This window comes from Bos indicus x Bos taurus, chromosome 29 (assembly GCF_003369695.1).
Source record: "Bos indicus x Bos taurus breed Angus x Brahman F1 hybrid chromosome 29, Bos_hybrid_MaternalHap_v2.0, whole genome shotgun sequence".
Lineage (NCBI taxonomy): Eukaryota > Metazoa > Chordata > Mammalia > Artiodactyla > Bovidae > Bos > Bos indicus x Bos taurus.
Window position 1 is genome coordinate 32886158 of NC_040104.1, and position 22176 is coordinate 32908333.

At 37.0% G+C, this 22176-nt stretch overlaps 1 protein-coding gene across 2 annotated transcripts in view; it reads right to left on the minus strand.

Annotated features, from left to right (window-relative positions):
- Window positions 1-22176, minus strand: part of RSF1 (remodeling and spacing factor 1) — a 148945-nt gene that overhangs the window by 21098 nt on the left and 105671 nt on the right. The window contains exons 6-10 of one of the 2 annotated variants that reach the window (XM_027532694.1): window positions 17900-17965; window positions 12438-14182; window positions 10483-10689; window positions 8473-8577; window positions 7173-7252 (exon numbers count right to left, since the gene is read on the minus strand). In XM_027532694.1, coding sequence (XP_027388495.1) covers window positions 7173-7252; window positions 8473-8577; window positions 10483-10689; window positions 12438-14182; window positions 17900-17965 — 2203 coding nt within the window. The remainder of the gene's footprint in view (window positions 1-7172; window positions 7253-8472; window positions 8578-10482; window positions 10690-12437; window positions 14183-17899; window positions 17966-22176) is intronic. The other variant, XM_027532695.1, reaches the window with a different exon arrangement.

Sequence of the window (22176 nt, forward strand, 5' to 3'; positions counted from 1 at the left end):
AGGTTGTTTTCCAAGTTTTCTATCAAACTACCCTGTACACAGTTGACAGAGGGATATTAATAAATCTTGTGTTAGTTAAAAAAAAAGCATACAAACTGAGATTTGCTAAAAATAAAACTTATGAAAACATTACTAACATAGGTAATACTAAAATTACAACTTTACGGTAATAGCAGAAGCTAGGTCATGAACATATTAGTTAATATCTATGAAACTTATAGTACTGGTATCTGTGGCAGGCACAAAACTTTCTAAAGGTATGAAAATCTCAGCTACAGAAGTGATTGATACCAGGCAATAAACCTTGAAAATGAAATAAACAAGGAAATTTGATGAAAAGAGCCATGCTGTGACTCACTGATGAAGTGATTAGATGAAATGTCAACTCTGATAGGACAAACTGTATCTTTGTTATGCTGGAAGTTCTCAGCAATACTGTATGTGAAAGACTCTAAACCCATTCACTTCTTGTTTGCAGAGAAGAAAAGCAGCAACATAGTTATACATCTCTGCACTACACAGGATGCTTAACAAAAAACTTATCTTCAGAGCCTGTTGAGACTCTTCCAGGAAATGTGGATTTATGAACACTAAAGATACTTCCAGAGTTTCCCTTCAAAGAAACCTTTGTTGATTTTAATTCAAAAAATTTTACACCAAAAATTGCTGTATACAACAGTAGTTTTCTCTGGTTTTCTGACAGTTGATTCCATTCACCAAGGACAACTGAGCTCTTGCATACACATGCCACTGTATGTTCCAATAAACAGAAATATAATAGTAACCACTCTTCTTCCATTTGTGATGTCCTAGAAACGACATTAATGATCTAGTTAATCAGAGATACCAAAGGAACATTTCATGCAAAGATGGGCTCGATAAAGGACAGAAATGGTATGGACCTAACAGAAGCAGAAGATATTAAAAGAGATGGCAAGAATACACAGAAGAACTGTACAAAAAAGATCTTCACGACCCAGATAATCACGACGATATGATCACTCATCTAGAGCCAGACATCCTGGAATGTGAAGTCAAGTGGGCCTTAGAAAGCATCACTACGAACAAAGCTAGTGGAGGTGATGGAATTCCAGTGGAGCTATTCCAAATCCTGAAAGATGATGCTGTGAAAGTGCTGCACTCAATATGCCAGCAAATTTGGAAAACTCAGCAGTGGCCACAGGACTGGAAAAGGTCAGTGTTCATTCCAATCCCAAAGAAAGTCAATGCCAAAGAATGCTCAAACTACCGCACAATTTCACTCACCTCACACGCTAGTAAAGTAATGCTCAAAATTCTCCAAGCCAGGCTTCAGCAATATGTGAACCGTGAACTTCCAGATGTTCAAGCTGGTTTTAGAAAAGGCAGAGGAACCAGAGATCAAATTGCCAACATCCGCTGGATCATGGAAAAAGCAAGAGAGTTCCAGAAAAGCATCTATTTCTACTTTATTGATTATACCAAAGCCTTTGACTATGTGGATCACAATAAACTGTGGAAAATTCTGAAAGATGGGAATACCAGACCACCTGACCTGCCTCTTGAGAAATTTGTATGCAGGTCAGGAAGCAACAGTTAGAACTGGACATGGAACAACAGACTGGCTCCAAATAGGAAAAGGAATTCGTCAAGGCTGTATACTGTCACCCTGTTTATTTAACTTTTATATGCAGAGTACATCATGAGAAACGCTGGACTGGAAGAAACACAAGCTGGAATCAAGATTGCCGGGAGAAGTATCAATAACCTCAGATATGCAGATGACACCACCCTTATGGCAGAAAGTAAAGAGGAACTAAAAAGCCTCTGGATGAAAGTGAAAGTGGAGAGTGAAAAAGTTGGCTTAAAGTTCAACATTCAGAAAACAAAGATCATGGCATCCGGTCCCATCACTTCATGGGACATAGATGGGGAAACAGTGGAAACAGTGTCAGACTTTATTTTTCTGGGCTCCAGAATCACTACAGATGGAGACAGCAGGCATGAAATTAAAAGATGCTTACTCCTTGGAAGGAAAGTTATGACCAACCTAGATAGCATATTCAAAAGCAGAGACATTAGTTTGCCAACAAAGGTTCGTCTAGTCAAGGCTATGGTTTTTCCTGTGGTCATGTGTGGATGTGAGAGTTGGACTGTGAAGAAGGCTGAGCGCCGAAGAATTGATTGTTTTGCTTTTGAACTGTGGTGTTGGAGAAGACTCTTTCGAGTCCCTTAGACTGCAAGGAGATCCAACCAGTCCATTCTGAAGGAGATCAGCCCTGGGATTTCTTTGGAAGGAATAATGCTAAAGCTGAAACTCCAGTACTTTGGCCACCTCATGCAAAGAGTTGACTCATTGGAAAAGACTCTGATCCTGGGAGGGATTGGGGGCAGGAGGAGAAGGGGATGACAGAGGATGAAATGGCTGGATGGCATCACTGACTCGATGGACGTGAGTCTGAGTGAACTCCGGGAGTTGGTGATGGACAGGGAGGCCTGGCGTGCTGAGATTCATGGGGTCGCAAAGAGTCAGACACGACTGAGTGACTGATCTGATCTGATCTGTGTAGGTTCTTTAGAACACAGCCTTTACTGCCCTATAAACTCTAGGCCCTACTAACAAGAATTTTATAGTCTTTTTAGAGACAGGTTATATAGCTATTAGGCTTCCCAGGTGGTGCCAGTGGTAAAGAACCCTGCCAAAGCAGGACATTCCTGACAAACATTCAATCCCTGGGTCTGAAAGATCCCCTGGAGGACAGCATGGCAATTCCCTCCAGGATTCTTGCCTGGAGAATCCCATCGGACAGAGAAGCCGGGCGGGCTACAGTTCAAAGGGTAGCAAAAGTTGGACACAACTGAAAGGACTTAGCACACATGTATGAAGTTATTAAATAAAAACTGGCATATAAAAATAATAAAATTATTTTAATCAAAACCTGTTTTTTAAAAAACAGTACAGTTAATGAACTAAAAACCAGGAAAGGAAGAACAGTACTAGCTGAAATTAACAGGGAGGGCTACATGGATAAGTCAAAACTTCAGCTGTTATTAAAAATGTCTGACATGTCTCTAACCAAGTTTGCTGTGATATCAATTTCCTCTTTTGTACTGCAAAAGCTTTATTTCCACTTGACCATTATTTCTCTTCTCAACTCAATGGAAAAAACATATGGTCATGTTGCAGGTTAGGTCATGATTTACGTCAGACTTGGAAATCCAAAGGTAAATAAGACATGGTTCTTGCCCTCCCAATTATTTAACAACTGACGGTACTCCGTATGAACAGGTATAATGGAACTGTGAAAAAAGATCAGATTTTTGTCTGAAGAGGTGAGAAATTTGGAAAGACCTTAAATAGGTGGTAATATTAATATCTGAGTAAGATCTTAAAAGGTAAGAATGATTTCTCCTCAAAGCATTTTCTTGCTTAGTAACCTTATGGAAAGTTACATCTTCCATTCCATCTCACCAAATAGTTCAATGATCATATTGGGCTCAGACCTTACTATTACCACACGCCTTCTAAGATTTCAATTTCAAGGAACCTGTTTTCTGGTTTCTACTAACTCGCTTTCCAGCTGACTCCCTCTAGTACACTGATTTTGACAACTCCCTGACTCCAGTGGAACCTCTACCCACTGACCCTACTCTCTATTCACTGTTTGGCACTCCCTCTGTATCCTTACTTTCCCCCTTACCTCACTTAGACTTCATGCTCCATCATTATAAATACTCCTTTGCACACACCTTCAAATTCCTTGTCTTTTTCTCTCCTTCCCTCTGTTACCTTACCTCGAAAATGCCAACCCTGATTAAACCCAACTCTGTGCTAGCAAAGCACTAGTAACAGTACTCTGGAAGCACAGAGCTATTTGAATTCCCAATAATTTCTGGCACCAAGTCCTGGAAAGGACGTTTACAAATCAGTTGCATGGACTTCTGAAACATCAGACATCACTAAGATCACAGTTCCAGTTCTATAGACAGTTGCTGGCTAGTTACTAATTACTCACTAACACATCCTTCTTTTTCATCATACCAGAGCCATATACTGTATACCTCATTTTGATTACATTGCCTGGCATAAAGTAGGTGCTCAAGAAATGTTCAATATATGTTGACTAAAAGCACAAACAAGGGGAAAGATGCTCTAGCACTATGACACAGAGAGTAAGCAAGGCTCCGAACTGTTCGGATGAATGCTAGAGAAATTGTTTCACAGATCTGAAACTGGATGAATAAAAATGCTCACTTTTAAAAGAGATTAAGTCCCCTGAAATTTACAGTTAATGTATTATTTACTTTAGAAACACACATATTTTGCTATTTAGAGCTTCTAATATAAACATACATTAGGAACTATAAATAATGAAGGCTTTGTTAACCAGATTCTGGGGAAAAATTAGCAAACAATAGTAACAATTCGGTTAACCTGCCTTGTCAGAATGGTCTCTCATATAGGATTTAGTGTGTGATCTAAAGGCACACACAATTACAGATGTCCTCTCAAAGGATGACATTTAAGTATAGAGGATTATCAAGGATAGAAGAGAAACTAGATGAACTAGTAAATGGGAGACCAACAGTGTAAACAAATATCGTGGCACATTTTAACATAAATTTCTAAAATTTAAAGTATTTCTTAACTAGGGCAGCACTTCCTCAAGTATAGGAGGCAAAAGTAAATGCTCACCAATCTTTCCAGATATAAACCCGACAAGCATCATAAGCCTCCAAAGGACAAACAGATACAATATGAGCATGAGACAAATTCTTAGTGGTTTACATTCTTGGCTTTTAGAGAGAATCCATTTTCTTCCATGTCCTTAAAGAATAAGCCTATTAGCTATGTACAATTTTACATCAGATCAGCTTCAGAACATGAGAAAACTGCTCATTTCTAAGAAGGGCAGGTAGATTTCAGGAAGACTGAGTCCAATTTTTAATTATGACTTAATTATGACTAATCTGAAGCATCTTTAATTTGATCTCTTCCAGTGTCAAAAATTAGTGTGTTTAGTCATTCAGTCATGTCTGACTCCGCAACCCCATGGACTATAGCCCGCCAGGCTCCTTGGACAGGGAATTCTCCAGGCAAGAATACTGGAGTGGGTTGCCATTCCATTCTCCAGGGGATCTTCCCAACCCAGAGATCGAACCTGGGCCTCCTGCATTGCAGGCAGATTCTTTACCATCTGAGCTACCAGGAAAGCCCATCAAAAATTAAGACAGGAGCAATTTGCACATCAAAACAGTCTTAATAACTATACACAGAACTATCAGTAAGAGTTCCTAAATGTAAAGGTATTTAGACAACTGATTAACCCATGTCCCCTGCATTAGAAGCATCGAGTCTTAACCAATGGACCGCCAAGGAAGTCCTTGAACCCATTTTTATTTTTTTTTTGGAAAGAACTTTATGTTTAATAACAAAATATGAGCAAGAACTTGGAGAAAATAGTATCAATAGGATAAATATACCCCAATCAAACCTTGATGACAGTATTTGTATCACAGAATTCATTTGGAAATATAGTCAAGGTCCCAAACACAGTGCTAAAATAAGTAAAGCAAAAAGTTCCAGAAGCAAAACATATCCCAAGTGGAAGAAACTGAAGTTACTTTTCTGACTGTGAACCCATTTTTAATGTTCACCTTTGTATAGAGTAAAGTGTGTGGATTATGGAATGAGTTTGCCTGAAAGCAAACTAAATTTTTCAGGGTAATACTATGTGATAGCAGTAAAAATTAAAGTAGCAACAAATGAAGGAGACACTGCTTAGATTTTTCTCATATCATGAATACATGGGCATCAAGCCCTACTGGTTAAGACTATGAAAATTCTCTTCAGCCTCTCCACTTTATTATCATGATGACTGATCTAGTTCAGACCTCACTGACTCCCACAGACTTTATTCCAATGGCCTTAATGCTAATTCCTTCTTCTTGCTGTTACCAGGGTATTTTTTTTCTGAAATAAAAGTCTGATTATGTATCTCTCTCCTTTGATGGCTTCCCCACTGCCTCTAGAGAACAATTCAAATTTCCCAGCCAGTTATGCAAAGCTGTCGCAATCTGCCCTCAGTTTCCTTTTTAGCTTCATGCCCCACCCCTCTTACTCTCACATTTACACTCTGTCTATGCGTTTATTGTGCTCTTTGCCTAAAATATCCTTTCTCTGCATGTCAGTCTGTATAACCTCTAGTTATGTTCCAAGGACTTCCCTGATAATCCAAGCCCTTGGAGAACTACAGTGCTCCTCCACAATGTTCCAATATTGCTCTAAATGTACCTCAATTTGTCTACTTATTTGCGTCACTGGTTCATACGCAGAAGATAAGCTCCAGGTAAGCAAGAGCTTTGTTTCACTCATCTTTTCTCTTCAGTTTGGAACACAGTAGGAAAGAACGAATGTTTAGCAATAGACTAATCAAAAAAGGTACATAAAATTATAAATAAATACAAACTTACTGTCTTGATTATGAGCTTCCTGTAAAGATTAAGCTCAACTCCAATCTTACCTCCTTCAAGAAGCCTTCTAACCGCTGCTATGGTCTAACTGCCTTAGACCATACTGCAGGGGCATATTGAAAAGGGAATCATTGCTTACAGTCAGTAAGCTCTTTATTTCACCATTGCTAATTCTACCCACCCAAAGAGATGCCATGGGAAACTAAATTGTAGACCAATTCTTTGTGTTTTCTTGAACTCCCTACGTACTTAGATACATATCCTCCACAATACTTGGGCCAATGCTTATTCATAGTAGGTTATGATAAAAACTTTAAATCAGGGATTGGCAAACTTCCTATAAAAGGACAGATAATATATTAGGCTTGGGTTATATGGTCTCTGTTACAACTACTCAACTCTGTAGCTGTCGTGCAAAAGCAGTCACAGATAACATATAAACAATGAGCACGGCAAAGGTTATTTACGAACAATGAAATCAGAATATGTAATTTTCATGTGCCGTGAAAAATGACTTTTCTTTTGATTTTTTTCTAATCATTTAAAAACAAAAACAAGACCCATTCTTAGGTGGCAATACAAAAACAAGAAGTGGGCCACATTTGGCCCACAAGTAAGAGTTTACCAATCTCCGCTTTATACAGACACATTAGTCTATACTGGAAGATAATTCTGATGTCAAATTCCCAAGTGAAACATTAACACACATATCACAGTACCTGCGTTCAGCACGCTCTTTCTTCTTTAAGGCAACATCCAAATCTTGCAATTGTTCTTCTAATTTTTCACACAGTAGTTTCTGAAAACATAAAACAGATGAGTATCATCTTAAACACCTTTCCACAATCACTTATCTCTTGCCTATTAGCTAAAGCTGCAGTGCTAAGACAGCTAATAAGGGGCCACAGAGAAAACAGTGAAATGTTCCTTGTATTTAATTAAATAAAGAATGCCACTTCAGTTCATCATCATCTTTGAAGTAACACACACGTTAAAGAAACTTACAGCTTTGTCAAGAAACATATTCTATGGCCTACCTTGCTGGCAGTAATTAATGTTTAAAATAGCATTTGGTTCAGCATATATACATGACAGTGATTAAAAAAACTTTTTAAATCCCAAGGTATTTTTAAGGAAGAAGGTTACATGTACAAGAAAATATAATGGTGCCAATCACTGTTTTTTTTTTTTTTTAAGAGAATGGAAAAAAAATTTACAAAATCATGCCAAACAGTTAATAGGTCAAAATAGAGCTGAAGAATGTAATTGTTAGAGTGATGCTAAGCCAAATAATTCCACTTACATAAAAAAATGCAATAAAGACCACCATCTTTTGGGCTTTTTTGAGCCAGGCCGCACACCTTGCGGCATCTTAGTTCCCTGCCCAGGGGCTGAAGCTGTGCCCCCTGCAGTGGAAGCACAGAGTCCAAACCACTGGACCACCAGGGAATTTCCAAATTTTAAAGCAAAATGAGACTGGAAAGGACCTTTTGAATAAAAAAGACATTCTGCTCTTCAAGTTTTAAAAGAAATCCACTGAATCAAGATATGAGAGAAATAGAATCCATGATTCTATTCATAGTACCATCATAATGGTCCATAATTTATAACATCATCTATAAAAATGACAAAAAGAAGGTAGGCAGAAATGAAAAAGAGGATGAAACAAAGAGATAAACAACAGGAAGAAATTTATTTCTTCCCTTGTATATTATCCTCATGGAGGGGAGAGGTGGTTGTGCCTTTAACAAATGTGAGAAAAAATAAACCGGAGATTATAATTTTGTAAAAACAAGAGGTCCTTTGAGAATTGCTTTGGGGAAAAAAATAAAGGGAAGACCTATAAGATACTAACAAAAGGTAGTTTTTAATCAATAGCCTCTACTTTTATAGAAATTTAAAGAACAGATAAACAATATCTATAAACTGAAGATTAAAATGTTTAGTGGCTGTCAAGAAATATTAATTTGAACATAAAAACAGAGACTGGAAACCCAGAACTGTGCTGGGTTGTCATACATGCTGGCAAGGGGGGCAGAACCATTCTCCATCTGGAATAATCATTAGAGGAGGGCGAAGGCAGGCAGTGTGGTATCCACTGTCACAAGAGTCACACAGAAGGATCTGAAATAAACCACAGATTAACGTCAACGTATCTCTATGGGTAATATTCAATAACTCTTAAGTTAAAATAAAGACATTTCTATGTATCTTAGCATGATACTAAGAAATACACTATATTATATTCTTTATCTGCATAAAGCTTAATAATAAAAACCCTCAGTTAATTAGGAATTTAACAGGTCTTTTTTTTTTTTAAACAGGTCTTTTTTGTTTGTTTTGGGGCCATACCACACAGCTTACGGGATCTTAGTTCCCTAACCAGGGTTTGAACCCTTGTTCCCTGCATTGCCAGGGAGATTCTTAACCACTGGCCCACCAAGGAAGCTCCCAAGGTCCACATCTAATTCAGCATCATTCCCCTACCACTTAACACACAATAGTGGCTTGAGATTTTTATTAGATTATCCTAAAATATCCAGCATATGAAATTAACCATATTTCAGATCTTCAGTTTCCAACATCATTCTCTTTGGCACAGTAACCAGCAAATGGGATTTTCAGAGCAGTTACTAAGATAATCGAATAAAAATCCTCTGTATATTCTAAGAAGGATGCAACTTTCTCCACCTCCTGGATGTCATTTCTGCTTACTTCATTTTACTTCTCAATTTTTCACACCTCTTTGTCATTGTCATCTATGACCACCTAGTCTGTGCCTAGTCACTCAGTTGTGTCGGACTCTTTGTGACCCTGTGGACTGTAGCCCACCAGGCTCCTCTGTTCCTGGGGATTCTCCAAAATACTGGAGTGGGTTGCCATGCCCTCCTTAGTCAAAATGCATTCTTTCAATTTAAAAAAAAAAATTAGGAAATGGTAGGAAAAGAACACAAATGTTGATTTTTACTTGATTTAGAGGGCAGAAAAGACCACTATTACAAATCTTCTCTTTGCCTTTCTCCACTTAAAATTTTTACAGTTTGAAGATCATAAAAATATTTAGAAGGGTCTTCTCAGTGTAATTCTGAAACCTATTCTTTTCAGAGCTATATCTCTTCTGAAACTACTGAGATATGATAAACTTCATCGATTAATTTAGTTTCCAGATATGATTTTCACATTTAGGAAGAAAACTGTAAGTTAAACCATAAATAGCTTTACCTCAGCCCACAACAAGTATCAGGAGCTGTTCTGAGCAACTTTACATAACTTGTTTCTGCTCTTCACAACTCTACCTATGTGGAAGCATCTTTATGTCTCTTTCTACTTAATAGGTAGAACTTGCTTTCGAAGTAAAATCTATTCAAAACAGAACAGCTGGGCATAACAAGAGTGCTTCTTCAACAGGTTCTTTAGAAAGCCCTCATAAACTGCAAAAATAAATATCTAGGTGAGGAACTGGGTTTTCTGATTTAGGCAATCTCTGAAGAACTTACTTCCAAATAAGACAGTCCTGTGCAAATCTGTCACTATTTTTCTGAATATATCCGGTCTATAATTATCCTCTTAAATTTTTTTTTTAGAACTACCCATTTCTAAAGTTAATAACCTACTGGGTTATTACTTGACTTATTTATATGTTTTTACAGAAAGGCAACAAGCCCTTCAGGTCTTACTTATTCAAAGCTGCTACTTCAGAAATATCATTATAAAGTTACTTAAAGGGAAAGAACAAAATTTTAAAGAAAAAAAGAAAAACAAAAAAAACCAGAATAGGAATATCCGAATAAACTGATCTGTGAGAAGAGATTAACAGTGCATGCTTAAGTGGAGAAACATCATTACAAAGCCAGGTAAGAATGAAAGCAAGATCCTGACCCTCCCTAGAATTAGGTTATTATCTGAGAATAGAAATAAAAGATTTTGCACACAAAAAATTGAAATAATGATCAAACCCAGATAAGTTAAAATGTTTCAACCACAGCATGGCAATAATCTGAATACTGTCCAGAGAGATCAGGTACGTACTAATTCAGGATGGTTTGGAAGGCCACATTTTTTGCATGGTTCATCATCATCTGCTAGGATGGCTTCTTCACTTTCCTTTTCTTCCTCCTCTTCTGAAGCTGCAGATGATTTTTCACTGTCAGACCCTTCACTTTCATCATTGCTGGAATATTTCCACCTGCCACGTGTTCGAGAGCCAGTCCATCGAACTTTGCCTTTGGGCTTTACCTTGTATAAAATAAAAGATTAGGACAATTTGATGTAATAACAATGTAAAAAAAAAAAAAAAAAAAACATGCTTCTGATTACATGCGCATTGTGGAATATTTAGTGAATATACAAAGAAGAAAAGAAAAAATTACTGTAGTTTCATCAACAGATATACTTACTATTAAATTTTGGTATATATTTCCATTATTTTTTTCTACTTTTTGGGAGGGGAGAATTATAATGAACATTCTGTCTTATTAAATACTTGCCCTAGTGATAAAATATTCTAATATCGTGTGTGTGTGTGTGAGTATGTGTGTGTATATATATTATATATATATATAATATGCCATCACATAGCTATATCTAATCCACAACTACACAGACATTTAGGTAGTTTTCCATTTTTTCACCTTCATAAACAATGTATCCTTGCAAATATAAAATCTTTACACAAACCTCTGTGGTTAGGATAAATTCCTGGAAGAGGATTCTGGGTCAAAGGGCATGTACTTTTCAAAGGCTCTATAATTGAACACTGACTATATTCTCACACATTGTTATATTAAAAATTTATTTCTCATATCAGAGAAATGGATCAGAACCGCATAAAAATTTCTGACAAACTTAAAAAATACATTATTCAGAGACTAACATTATAATGTTGGGAACTGCTTTCTACTGGTTGGCTTCACAATATTTTAAGTCATATTTCAGTTCACTCCTACAGTTTAAGTCCTCACCAAAGACCAAAATAACTCTAACAACAGGAGGCAATTTTTTTTAGTATTTCAAGGAACTAAGGACCACTTACAATTAAGAACAATGTTATCACTTAAATAAATCAAAAACAAAAGGAGCACTTTTTTTTTAAGTAGCACTTTAATTATGACAAATTTTCCATAGGCTGGCTAAAGACTTGTACAAGATTTTGCTTAAAATAAGAGGGTCATAGAAGAAAAAAAAAAAAAAATTCTGGCTCTAAGACTAATAACTGAAATGGGGAAACAGAGGCTCTCTCAAACACTGGCAATGAGAGGGTACATTAATGGGGCCTTTTTGGAAAGTAAAGAAGCAAAAGTTACCAAAACTTAAAATACTTATGTCCCTTGACCCAGTAATTCCAATTCTAGGATTCTATTCTAAAGAAATACTCACTCATGTCCAAAAGGATCTTCAATGCAGCATTGCCTGTAATAGTGAAAAATTGGGAACAACCTAAATGTCAATCAATCAGGGAGGAGTTAAAGAAACTGAGGCACATCCACACTATGGAATACTACGTGGTCATCAATAACTGAAGGTAGACTCTATCTACTGATAGGGAAAACGTTCAGACACACATTGTTAAGTGAAAAACTCACAGAAAAATGAATTTATCTTTTAAGTGCATGGGAAATATTTACAAACACAGACATGAATATATGGAAAAAAGACCAAAAGAGATGCAGCCCAAACCGTTAATAGTGTTTGTGAGAAATTTTCATTTTTCAAGTGTTACAAGTTAGGTATTACCTGTAGAACTTACAAATAGAATATATTTCTGTATTGCCTATAATAGAGAAAATGTTTAAAAGATGATACAGTCTGAAATTTAATGTCTGGAGATAACTAATAAGACATCTCAGATATAGGAAGAAAGGGTTTTTTTGTTGTTGCTGTTTTATCTTTGAATGAGTTGTTTTAGCCAAAAGTAAAAAGCTATGAACACTTAAAAGTCAAATATTTCTAATAAAAACTAAAGCTCAGAGTAGGAGAAATTTTACCTTGGCTACTTTAGAATTTGTATCCTTCTCTGCTTTTTTCAAATTTTCTTTTTTGTCTGTCTTTTGCAAAGCTGCTGACTCTTCTTCTACTTCATCTTCTTCCCCTCTTTTTTTATCAGCTTTCTGATCTCTGATTTCAGCCACTTTTGCTGTGGGTCTAGATATTCTTGGAGACCTCCTCAAAGTACGACCAACGTTTGTTTTCTCTTCTTCCTTTTCTGTCTTCTCTTGCTTGGTTTCTGGTTCTAAAATTTTGGGAGGAGAATCTGACTTCTTTTTCCGACTAGATATCCTAATTGTTAATTTGATGCCTTCTTTCTGCCTTTCGGAGGTTATCTCTGTGTTTTCTGAGGCAGTGTTTTCTTCTTCAGGAATCAACTTATATTTCAATTTGCTTTTTTGCATAGAACCCTTTGTCTCAGAAGGATCACCTGTGCCAGAGGTCTGGGCATTGTCCAGATTATCCACTTCTACCTTTGTTGATTCAGAATCCACTTTTAAAATTTCTGGGTCTACTTTCTCCAGGGAATGACCTTCTAGTGAACTTGTATTCTGACACTCAACTTCTGAGGCTAGTTTCTCACAGTGGACAGTCACGTTAGACGACGGATAAGTTTCAGCTGCCTCAGGAGACCCAGCCTTCTCTGATTCTACAGTTGTCTTTGGAACCTCCTCCGGTATTGGACTCAATCTTTGTATGTCCTTATCAAGAAAAGTCTTTTTGGACTTTTCAAGACACTCTAGGACTGGTGGGCGCTTATCCTTCTTACTTTTGGGAGACTTCTCTTCAACTCTCATACTATAGGATTCAGTGGCAGATAAAGCAGTTTTTAAACAGAGATCCTTTGCTACTTCAGCAGTCTCAAGAGAGGTTTCCATTTCTGAAGGACCAGTTTCGTCTATGTACTCTTTCTGACTCGGGGTCTCTAAGACTGATATTGAATTATCTGTATCTTTCCCTAAAGGGACCACTTCTTTCTCAAGATCACCTATTTTTACACTTGGAATGACAGAATTTACAGACTCTGCTCCATTTCCCTCCATGATGACACTTCTGTCCTTAGAGGGGCTGCAACTATCTTCCTTTGAATCATAAAACTTTGTCTCCATCTGTTCTGTCTTAAAATGTGGAGTTACCTTTTCATCACTAACTTCTCCATTTACCAGCTGTTTCCCTTCATGACCCAAGGCAGTGATTGTAGAGATCCTTTTACAAGTCTCTTCCTCTTGTTTTATTTCATCTTTCAAAAACTCTTTTGTTGGAGTAACTGATTTACACAAAGGTCCTTTGATTGGACTATCAAAATCATCACTCAGTTTAATTTCTCGTTTTTTTAGTGGAATCTTGGCCTGCTGGTCATTTTTAAGTTTCTCGGTTTCTTCAGTAGACTTTTCAGTAATTTCTTGAGAAGATTTAACATTGCCAACAAACTCTAGCCTCTCAGGCTCTAACTTCTCCATACTACCTTTGATATCTCTAGGATCTGCTTTACATTCTTTCATTTCCACTTTTACAGGTTTGACATTTTCCTTGAAGGAATCACTTTCTTCTTTGATAATCTTTTTTTCTTCACTTTCTGGAAAAGGTTTTTCTAGCTTCACTATGACTGGCAGTTTTACAAGTTCCTTTTCATCTTCTTTTTCTATTTTCACAGTAGTCTCTTCTAGAGCACTGGGTGTAGAACATTTTTCTGAATCTATTGGCCGCTCTTCACTTTTCATCTTTGCACTTCCTTTCTGTTCCTCTAAAAATAAGAAAAAGTTTACATGAATCTAAGCATTCAAGATTATAAAATGTATAAGGCATAACATAAAATATATTCCCATTCGAAAAGTTTCTCTCTTAGAAAAGGTGGCTTTTGTCACAGGACATTTGACAATAAAAGATGAAATCAGACAGTAAAGAAAATACCAAACTCTGAAGTACAACTTTTAGATATTAAAAAACTGTTATTTAGAAAGATTTCTGCTTTATACTTTTAATTTCAATGCTCTCAATGAAATGCAAATATTTATACAGCTCAAATAATTTATTCAAGCTCAAGTGATGGCTCAAAACTATGAAACTAAGAATACATCATAAACAAACATTTCCAAAAGACCATATTTGTTTTAAAAACTGACAACTGTTCTCTGCAAGTTATAGACCACTTCATTTCATTGAGAAAACACGAAAAAGGCAGTGGGGAAATGTTTTATGTTTTAATCAGGTTACAAAAGTAACAATTCTGTACAGAAAATGGAAAATATGCCCACAATCTGAATACCTACAATTAATATTTTATTGGAGGTTACTTCTTCTAGTTTTATGTATTTTTGACAAAGCTGGAATCATGCTGCCCCATTTTCCTCACTGAAACATTAGCATTTTCTTATGACATGAAATGTCTTCAGAGAATTGGACTTAACTGTGTAACTCCTTAATGTGATTATATTACAATTTACTTTAACTCCTCTTTTTACCAATTATTGGCTATATATTTACAATTTTTACGCAGTACCTAACAGGGCAAATTTAAGTATAATGAAAGTCATATTTAGTAAATACCATAATCTTTGAATGAGATTACAGACAAGGCATATATGTTTTAAAGTTGTGCTAAGGGAATCTGAGCCATGTTTTCAGAATTCATTAAGTACTAATTTTACCTATAAGAACAGCAAAGAGAGATAAGAAAGCCTTCCTCAGCGATCAACGCAAAGAAACAGGAAAACAACAAAATGGGAAAGACTAGGGATTTCTTCAAGAAAATTAGAGATACCAAGGGAACATTTCATGCAAAAAATGGGCTCAATAAAGGACAGAAATGGTATGGACCTAACAGAACCAGAAGATATTAAGAAGAGGTGGCAAGAATACACAGAAGAACTGTATAAAAAAGAGCTTCATAACCGAGATAATCACGATGGTGTGATCACTGACCTAGAGACAGACATCCTGGAATGTGAAGTCAAGTGGGCCTTAGAAAGCATCACTACAAACAAAGCTAGTGGAGGTGATGGAATTCCAGTTGAGCTATTTCAAATCCTGAAAGATGATGCTGTGAAAGTGCTGCACTCAATATGCCAGCAAATTGGGAAAACTCAGCAGTGGTCACAGGACTGGAAAAGGTCAGTTTTCATTCCAATCCCAAAGAAAGGCAATGCCAAAGAATGCTCAAACTACCGCACAATTATACTCATCTCACATGATAGTAAAATAATGCTCAAAATTCTCCAAGCCAGGCTTCAGCAATATGTGAACCGTGAACTTCCAGATGTTCAAGCTGGTTTTAGAAAAGGCAGAGGAACCAGAGATCGAATTGCCAACATCTGCTGGATCATGGAAAAAGCAAGAGAGTTCCAGAAAAACATCTATTTCTGCTTTATTGACCATGCCAAAGCCTTTGACTGTGTGGATCACAATAAACTGTGGAAAATTCTGAAAGAGATGGGCATACCAGACCACCTGACCTGCCTCTTCAGAAACCTATATGCAGATCAGGAAGCAACAGTTAGAACTGGACATGGAACAACAGACTGGTTCCAAATAGGAAAAGGACTACGTCAAGGCTGTATATTGTCACCTTGCTTATTTAACTTATATGCAGAGTACATCATGAGAAACGCTGGACTGGAAGAAGCACAAGCTGGAATCAAGATTGCCGGGAGAAATATCAATAACCTCAGATATGCAGATGACACCACCCTTATGGCAGAAAGTGAAGGTGAACTAAAAAGCCTCTTGATGAAAGTGAAAGAGGAGAGTGAAAAAGTTGGCTTAAACCTCAACATTCAGAATACCAAGATCATGGCATCTGGTCCCATCACTTCATGGCAAATAGATGGGGAAACAGTGTCAGACTTTATGGTTTTTCCAGTGGTCATGTATGGATGCGAGAGTTGGATTATAAAGAAAGCTGAGCGCCAAAGAATTGATGCTTTTGAACTGTGGTGTTGGAAAAGATTCTTGAGAGTCCCTTGGACTGCAAGGAGATCCAACCAGTACATTCTAAAGAAGATCAGCCCTGGGTGTTCATTGGAAGGACTGATGCTAAAGCTGAAACTCCAATACTTTGGCCACTTCATGCAAAGAGTTGACTCATTGGAAAAGACCCTGATGCTGGGAGGGATTGGGGGCAGGAGGAGAAGGGGACGACAGAGGATGAGATGGCTGGATGCCATCACCGACTCGATGGACGTGAGTTTGAGTGAACTCTGGGAGTTGGTAATGTGCAGGGAGGCCTGGCGTGCTGCGATTCATGGGGTCGCAAAGAGTCGGACACGACTGAGCGACTGAACTGAACTGAACTGAAGTGAACCCTTGCAATGGAAAAACTGATTTTAAATGAAGTTTTACCAAGATAGGAATTTAACAATTTTTTCTGAACAGATTCCCGCTAAGTTGATACAGCAGACAGAGTTTCAAAGTTTTCATGGGAATGAAATGTAATGGAGAGAAGTGAGATAAAGACTTCTTTAAACTGAGAATTCAGTATTACTTTTAAGAAGTATTTTTATTACAAATCACCCATTTTATGTTCAAATCATAATTGCAAGTAAAAAAAATTCAAGAACTGCTGATAACCATTGAGAACCTGAAATTAGCTCACTGTTCCACCCTCTTTACATGGTCATACACTAATTTAAAAATATGTATGTCACTACGAAAATTAAAGACATAGTAGGAATGATCTAGTCTGAATGTCTTCTGTTTCCCATATATTAAGCAGGTTCAGTAAATTCCTATGCATTGGCATTGGTTAGTGTATCAGAAAATCTAATTCAGGAAATATCTTGGATAACGATTAATATACAGATTACCATCTTTATCAATAACTTTAGCTCAATACAAAGAGTATACAAAAATATGGAACACCATTTAATGTTTTTTTTAATATATTTGGTTTGAAAAGCAACTCAGAATCTCACTGTGATTCTCACCAAAGGCAAAATGACACTTTGCTTTTGGGGAGGTGAATGATTTAGTCCTTTAAACTGATTCTGATCTGAATAACAACATGACAAAATAAAATGAAGAATAACATTAGGTTGAGACTCCTAGGTTCAGTAATCTTACTTCAGCTAGTGGTGTGTCTCTGAATATCTTACAAACTCAGTGTTCCTCACTTCTTCATGTACAAAGAAGCTGACTAAGTGACCTCAATAATTATTCTTCACTGGCTTGTATTTCTCTTAGTCCCAAAATAGTCAATATTTTTTGGCTTAGCTCTTACAAAAGAAAAATATGACAATAATTACAACTGTAGCTCCTGTAGATCACATGTGTGTATCCCTAAAGCTGAAGACAGGAAAACCATGACACCGAATGAAATTTTAAGCACTATCATAATTGGCAAGAAGGTCATTTAGTTATATAAGCATTTTCAACAAAGTTTTGTCAAAAGCAAACTGTAAAGGAAGATGCAAATGAGCTTGAGAGACATGAAATTTGAACTAACAATACTCAAGGAAAAATTCACCTTCAAAATCACAATGCAGAAGCAATGTTCCTTGACAGACTTGAAGGGATTCAAGACAGCTGTTACCTATTGTGGGATTCAAAAGCACATTCATTCATTTGCTCAACAAATATTTACTAATCACCTATTATGTGCTCTCCCACCCATCCCAACCAGAATCACTATGTAATCAAACATTGAATGTTCATATAAATTACAGTGAAGGACATTGCTAGTTGCCTATCCAGTATCTATCTTCTTTCTTACTATTAGAATTCTGATTTTGTTCAGGAAAGTACTTGCCTCTTCAGAAACCTTAAAGCTAAGGGTCATTTGAACCAGTTCTGGCCAATGAGACGCATAAAGAAATCTATTGAGTAAGACTTACAGGGTTCAGTTGACCTATGCCTTCTGCCCTTTCCCCTTCTTTCTGTCCAGAGTCTGCACACAATACCTGAAAAGGGAACAATCAAAGCCACATGCTAAGGATGGCAGACTAGGAAGGGTACTTGATGGCTTTATGGAGCTGCTTAACCAGACCTAGAGTGCCTACCACATGACTTTTTATTATAAGAAAAAAATTTACCTCACACATGTCAGAATGGCCATCATCAAAAGGAATACAAATAACAAACACTGGTGAGGAAATGAAGAAAAGAACTCTCATACGCTACTGGTGGCTAAGTAAATTGGTGCAGTCACTCTGGAAAACAGTATGGAGGTTTCTCAAAAACTAAAAGTAAAGACACTATGTGTGCTCAGTTGCTCTGTCATGTCCAGCTCTGCAACCCCATGAACTGTAGCCCACCAGGCTCCTCTGTCCATGAGATTATCCAGGCAAGAATACTAGAGTGGGCTGCCATTTCCTCCTCCAAGGCGTCTTTCTGACCCATGGACTGAATCCACGTCTCCTGCGTTAGCAGGAGGATTCTTTACCACTGAGCCACCTGGGAGGCCCAGAAATATCATATGACCCAGCAATTCCACTCTGGGGTATGTATCTGAAAGAAACATTAATCTGAAAAGACTCATGAACCCAACGTTCATAGCAGCACTATTTATAACTGCCAAGGTACGGAAGCATCCTAAGTGTCCATCAACAGATGAAATGGATAGAAATGTTGTAAATATATGTAATGAATACTGCTGCTGCTACTGCTAAGTCGCTTTGGTCGTGTCCGACCCTGTGTGACCCCATAGACAGCAGCCACCAGGTTCCTCTGGTGTCCCTGGGATTCTCCAGGCAAGAACACTGGAGTGGGTTGCCATTTCCTTCTCCAACGCATGAGAGTGAAAAGTGAAAGTGAAGTCGCTCAGTCGTGTCGGACTCTTAGCAACCCCATGGACTGTAACCTACCAGGCTCCTCCGTCCATGGGATTTTCCAGGCAAGAGTACTGGAGTGGGTTGCCATTTACAACTTAGCCATAAAAAAGAATAAAAGCTTGCCATTTGCAGCAACATGGATGAACTTAGACGGCATTATGCTAAATGAAGTAAGTCAGACAAAGAAAGACAAATACTGTATGATTATCCCTTATGTAGAATCTAAAAAAATACAACAGCCTACTGAATAAAACAAAGAAACAGACTCACAGAGGAAGAGAACAAATCAGTGTACCAGTGCGGGAAGGAAAGCAGGGTGGTACAACATAGGGATAGAGCAGGAAAAAAGTGTTCTTATAGGATTATATGAAGTCACATGTGTTAAACTTTTGACAATTGTAAAGCACTATAGAATTTTTTAAAATCTCTCAATTTTTAAAAAAAAAAAGAAAAAAAATTCCAATTGAAAAAACATGTACCCAAATGCAACCCTGTCTGATTTCTTTTCCTCTTACTCTTGCTTCCTACTACTTGTTCTTTCCCATACTCACCAAATTAATCTATATCATTTAATATATATTGGGCTTATCATCTATTCAGTGATAAGGAATAACTAATCTCTGATGCTCTAATTTCTTTATAATTCTCTTCTTGTAAGACAAGACTTGAGAAATTTTAAAACATCATAGTGATTTCAGATTCTGCTCTAATGTTATATACTTATAGTGAGTATAAATTAACATAAACACTGTAAAGAGCAAGTTGGAAATACCTACTCTAAAGCCTGAAGAAATATACTCTATAGTTTAGCAATTCTACTCAAAGAAAATAAACTTACATAAAACTAAACAGAAATATGTACATGATTATTTGCTGTTGCACTGATATAAAAGAGAAAAATGAGAAATAATATCTCTCAAACAGAAAAATGAATAATCACTACAGAGCAAACAAAAGAAATGAATTTATAAAGATCAATATGGGTAAATCTCAAAAACAGAAAGATGAGTGAAATAGCAATACGCTAAAGGACAGGTTGTATGATAGCACTTGTAGAGGTTCTGAAATGCAAATTCACATGATTCACAGGACTGCAGCACTGCTTAGAAAATAAGCGTAGGGGGAACGGAATGGAAAATGAAGTGAAAGGACAATGTTTAACTGTTCTATAAGATTTTAAAAATTAAAAGCAAATTTTGGTAATATTTAAGTATTTCATACTATCATGTGTTTATTTAAAATATTTCATTAAAAATTAAGATTATGAGTCAGATAAAACTTAAATGCTCTCTTGCTCTTTACATATTGGCCAGCTATGAGACCTTGGGATAATTATCTTAATCTAAGTTTCTTTGGATTCTTTAAAACGGAAGTCAGAATACCTAATTCAAGGAACTGCTGTGAGGGTTTTTTAAAAAATGAAGCCTGAAAACCACTTTACACAGTATGGTTTGGGAGTTTTTATGATGACAATAATACATTATTTGGCTCCTTCTTGCCACAATCTTTAGTCACATCCGAAAATTCCCTTAAGCAATCATCATTTTTAACCAGTCAACATTGCCTAGAAGGCCATTTCTATTTTTACCTCCTCATTCGTATTTTCCCATTTTGAAAAATAATTAAAATGTCAAATAACTAACTCCTAGTGTTGTTAATGATTATAGAAGGGTGCACTCAATGTTGGCATTGCTATTGATACTTATTATTATATATGTTATTGGGAAAATCTTAACATCCTTCAAGCTCAAATGCTACTCCATTTTAGTTTTACCTGAGTGTTTCCCCAACAAAGAATTAACTACTGTATCTTCTGCATTTGTGTCTTGCTTTATATAGGCTTTTACAGCATTACTTATTACCCAGAATTACAACTGTTGGTTTATAAATCTCTGCCTTACTAGTGTAAGAATACTACTCTGAGAAGAATCATGGGTTATTACTTGCAGTAAGACACTCAAAAACCTCCTGAATGTATTGAACACAACTGAAACGGCAACAAATTCTAGACTAAATGTTGATAAATTATATCAAAACACTTTAAGATGTAACCTTTATAAACAGAAAGTCTTTAAGGTAGATTATAGGATAATATTTAATTTCAAATCCTTCAAAGTTTATCTGACCAACTTACACAGTGAGATTTGGGAAGAACATTTCAGTTCACTTCAGTTCAGTCGCTCAGTCGTGTCCGACTCTTTGCGACCCCATGAATTGCAGCATGCCAGGCCTCCCTGTCCATCACCAACTCCCGGAGTTCACCCAAACTCACATCCATCGAGTTGGTGATGCCATCCAGCCATCTCATCCTCTGTCGTCCCCTTCTCCTCCTGCCCCCAATCCCTCCCAGCATCAGAGTCCTTTCCAATGAGTCAACTCTTTGCATGAGGTTGCCGAAGTACTGGAGTTTCAGTTTCAGCATCATTCCTTCCAAAGAACACCCAGGGCTGATCTCCTTTAGAATGGGCTGGTTGGATCTCCTTGCAGTCCAAGGGACTCTCAAGAGTCTTCTCCAACACCACAGTTCCAAAGTATCAATTCTTCAGTGCTTAGCTTTCTTCACAGTCCAACTCTCACATTCATACATGACCACTGGAAAAACCATAGCCTTGACCAGACGGACCTTTGTTGGCAAAGTAGTGTCTCTGCTTTTCAATATGCTATCCAGGTTGGTCATAACTTTCCTTCCAAGGAGTAAGCATCTTTTAATTTCAAGGCTGTAATCACCATCTGCAGTGATTTTGGAGCCCAGAAAAATAAAGTCTGACACTGTTTCCCCATCTATTTCCCATGAAGTGATGGGACCGGATGCCATGATCTTCATTTTCTGAATGTTGAGCTTTAAGCCAACTTTTCTCTCTCCTCTTTCACTTTCATCAAGAGGCTTTTTAGTTCCTCTTTACTTTGTGCCATAAGGGTGGTGTCATCTGCATATCTGAGATGATTGATATTTCTCCTGGCAATCTTGATTCCA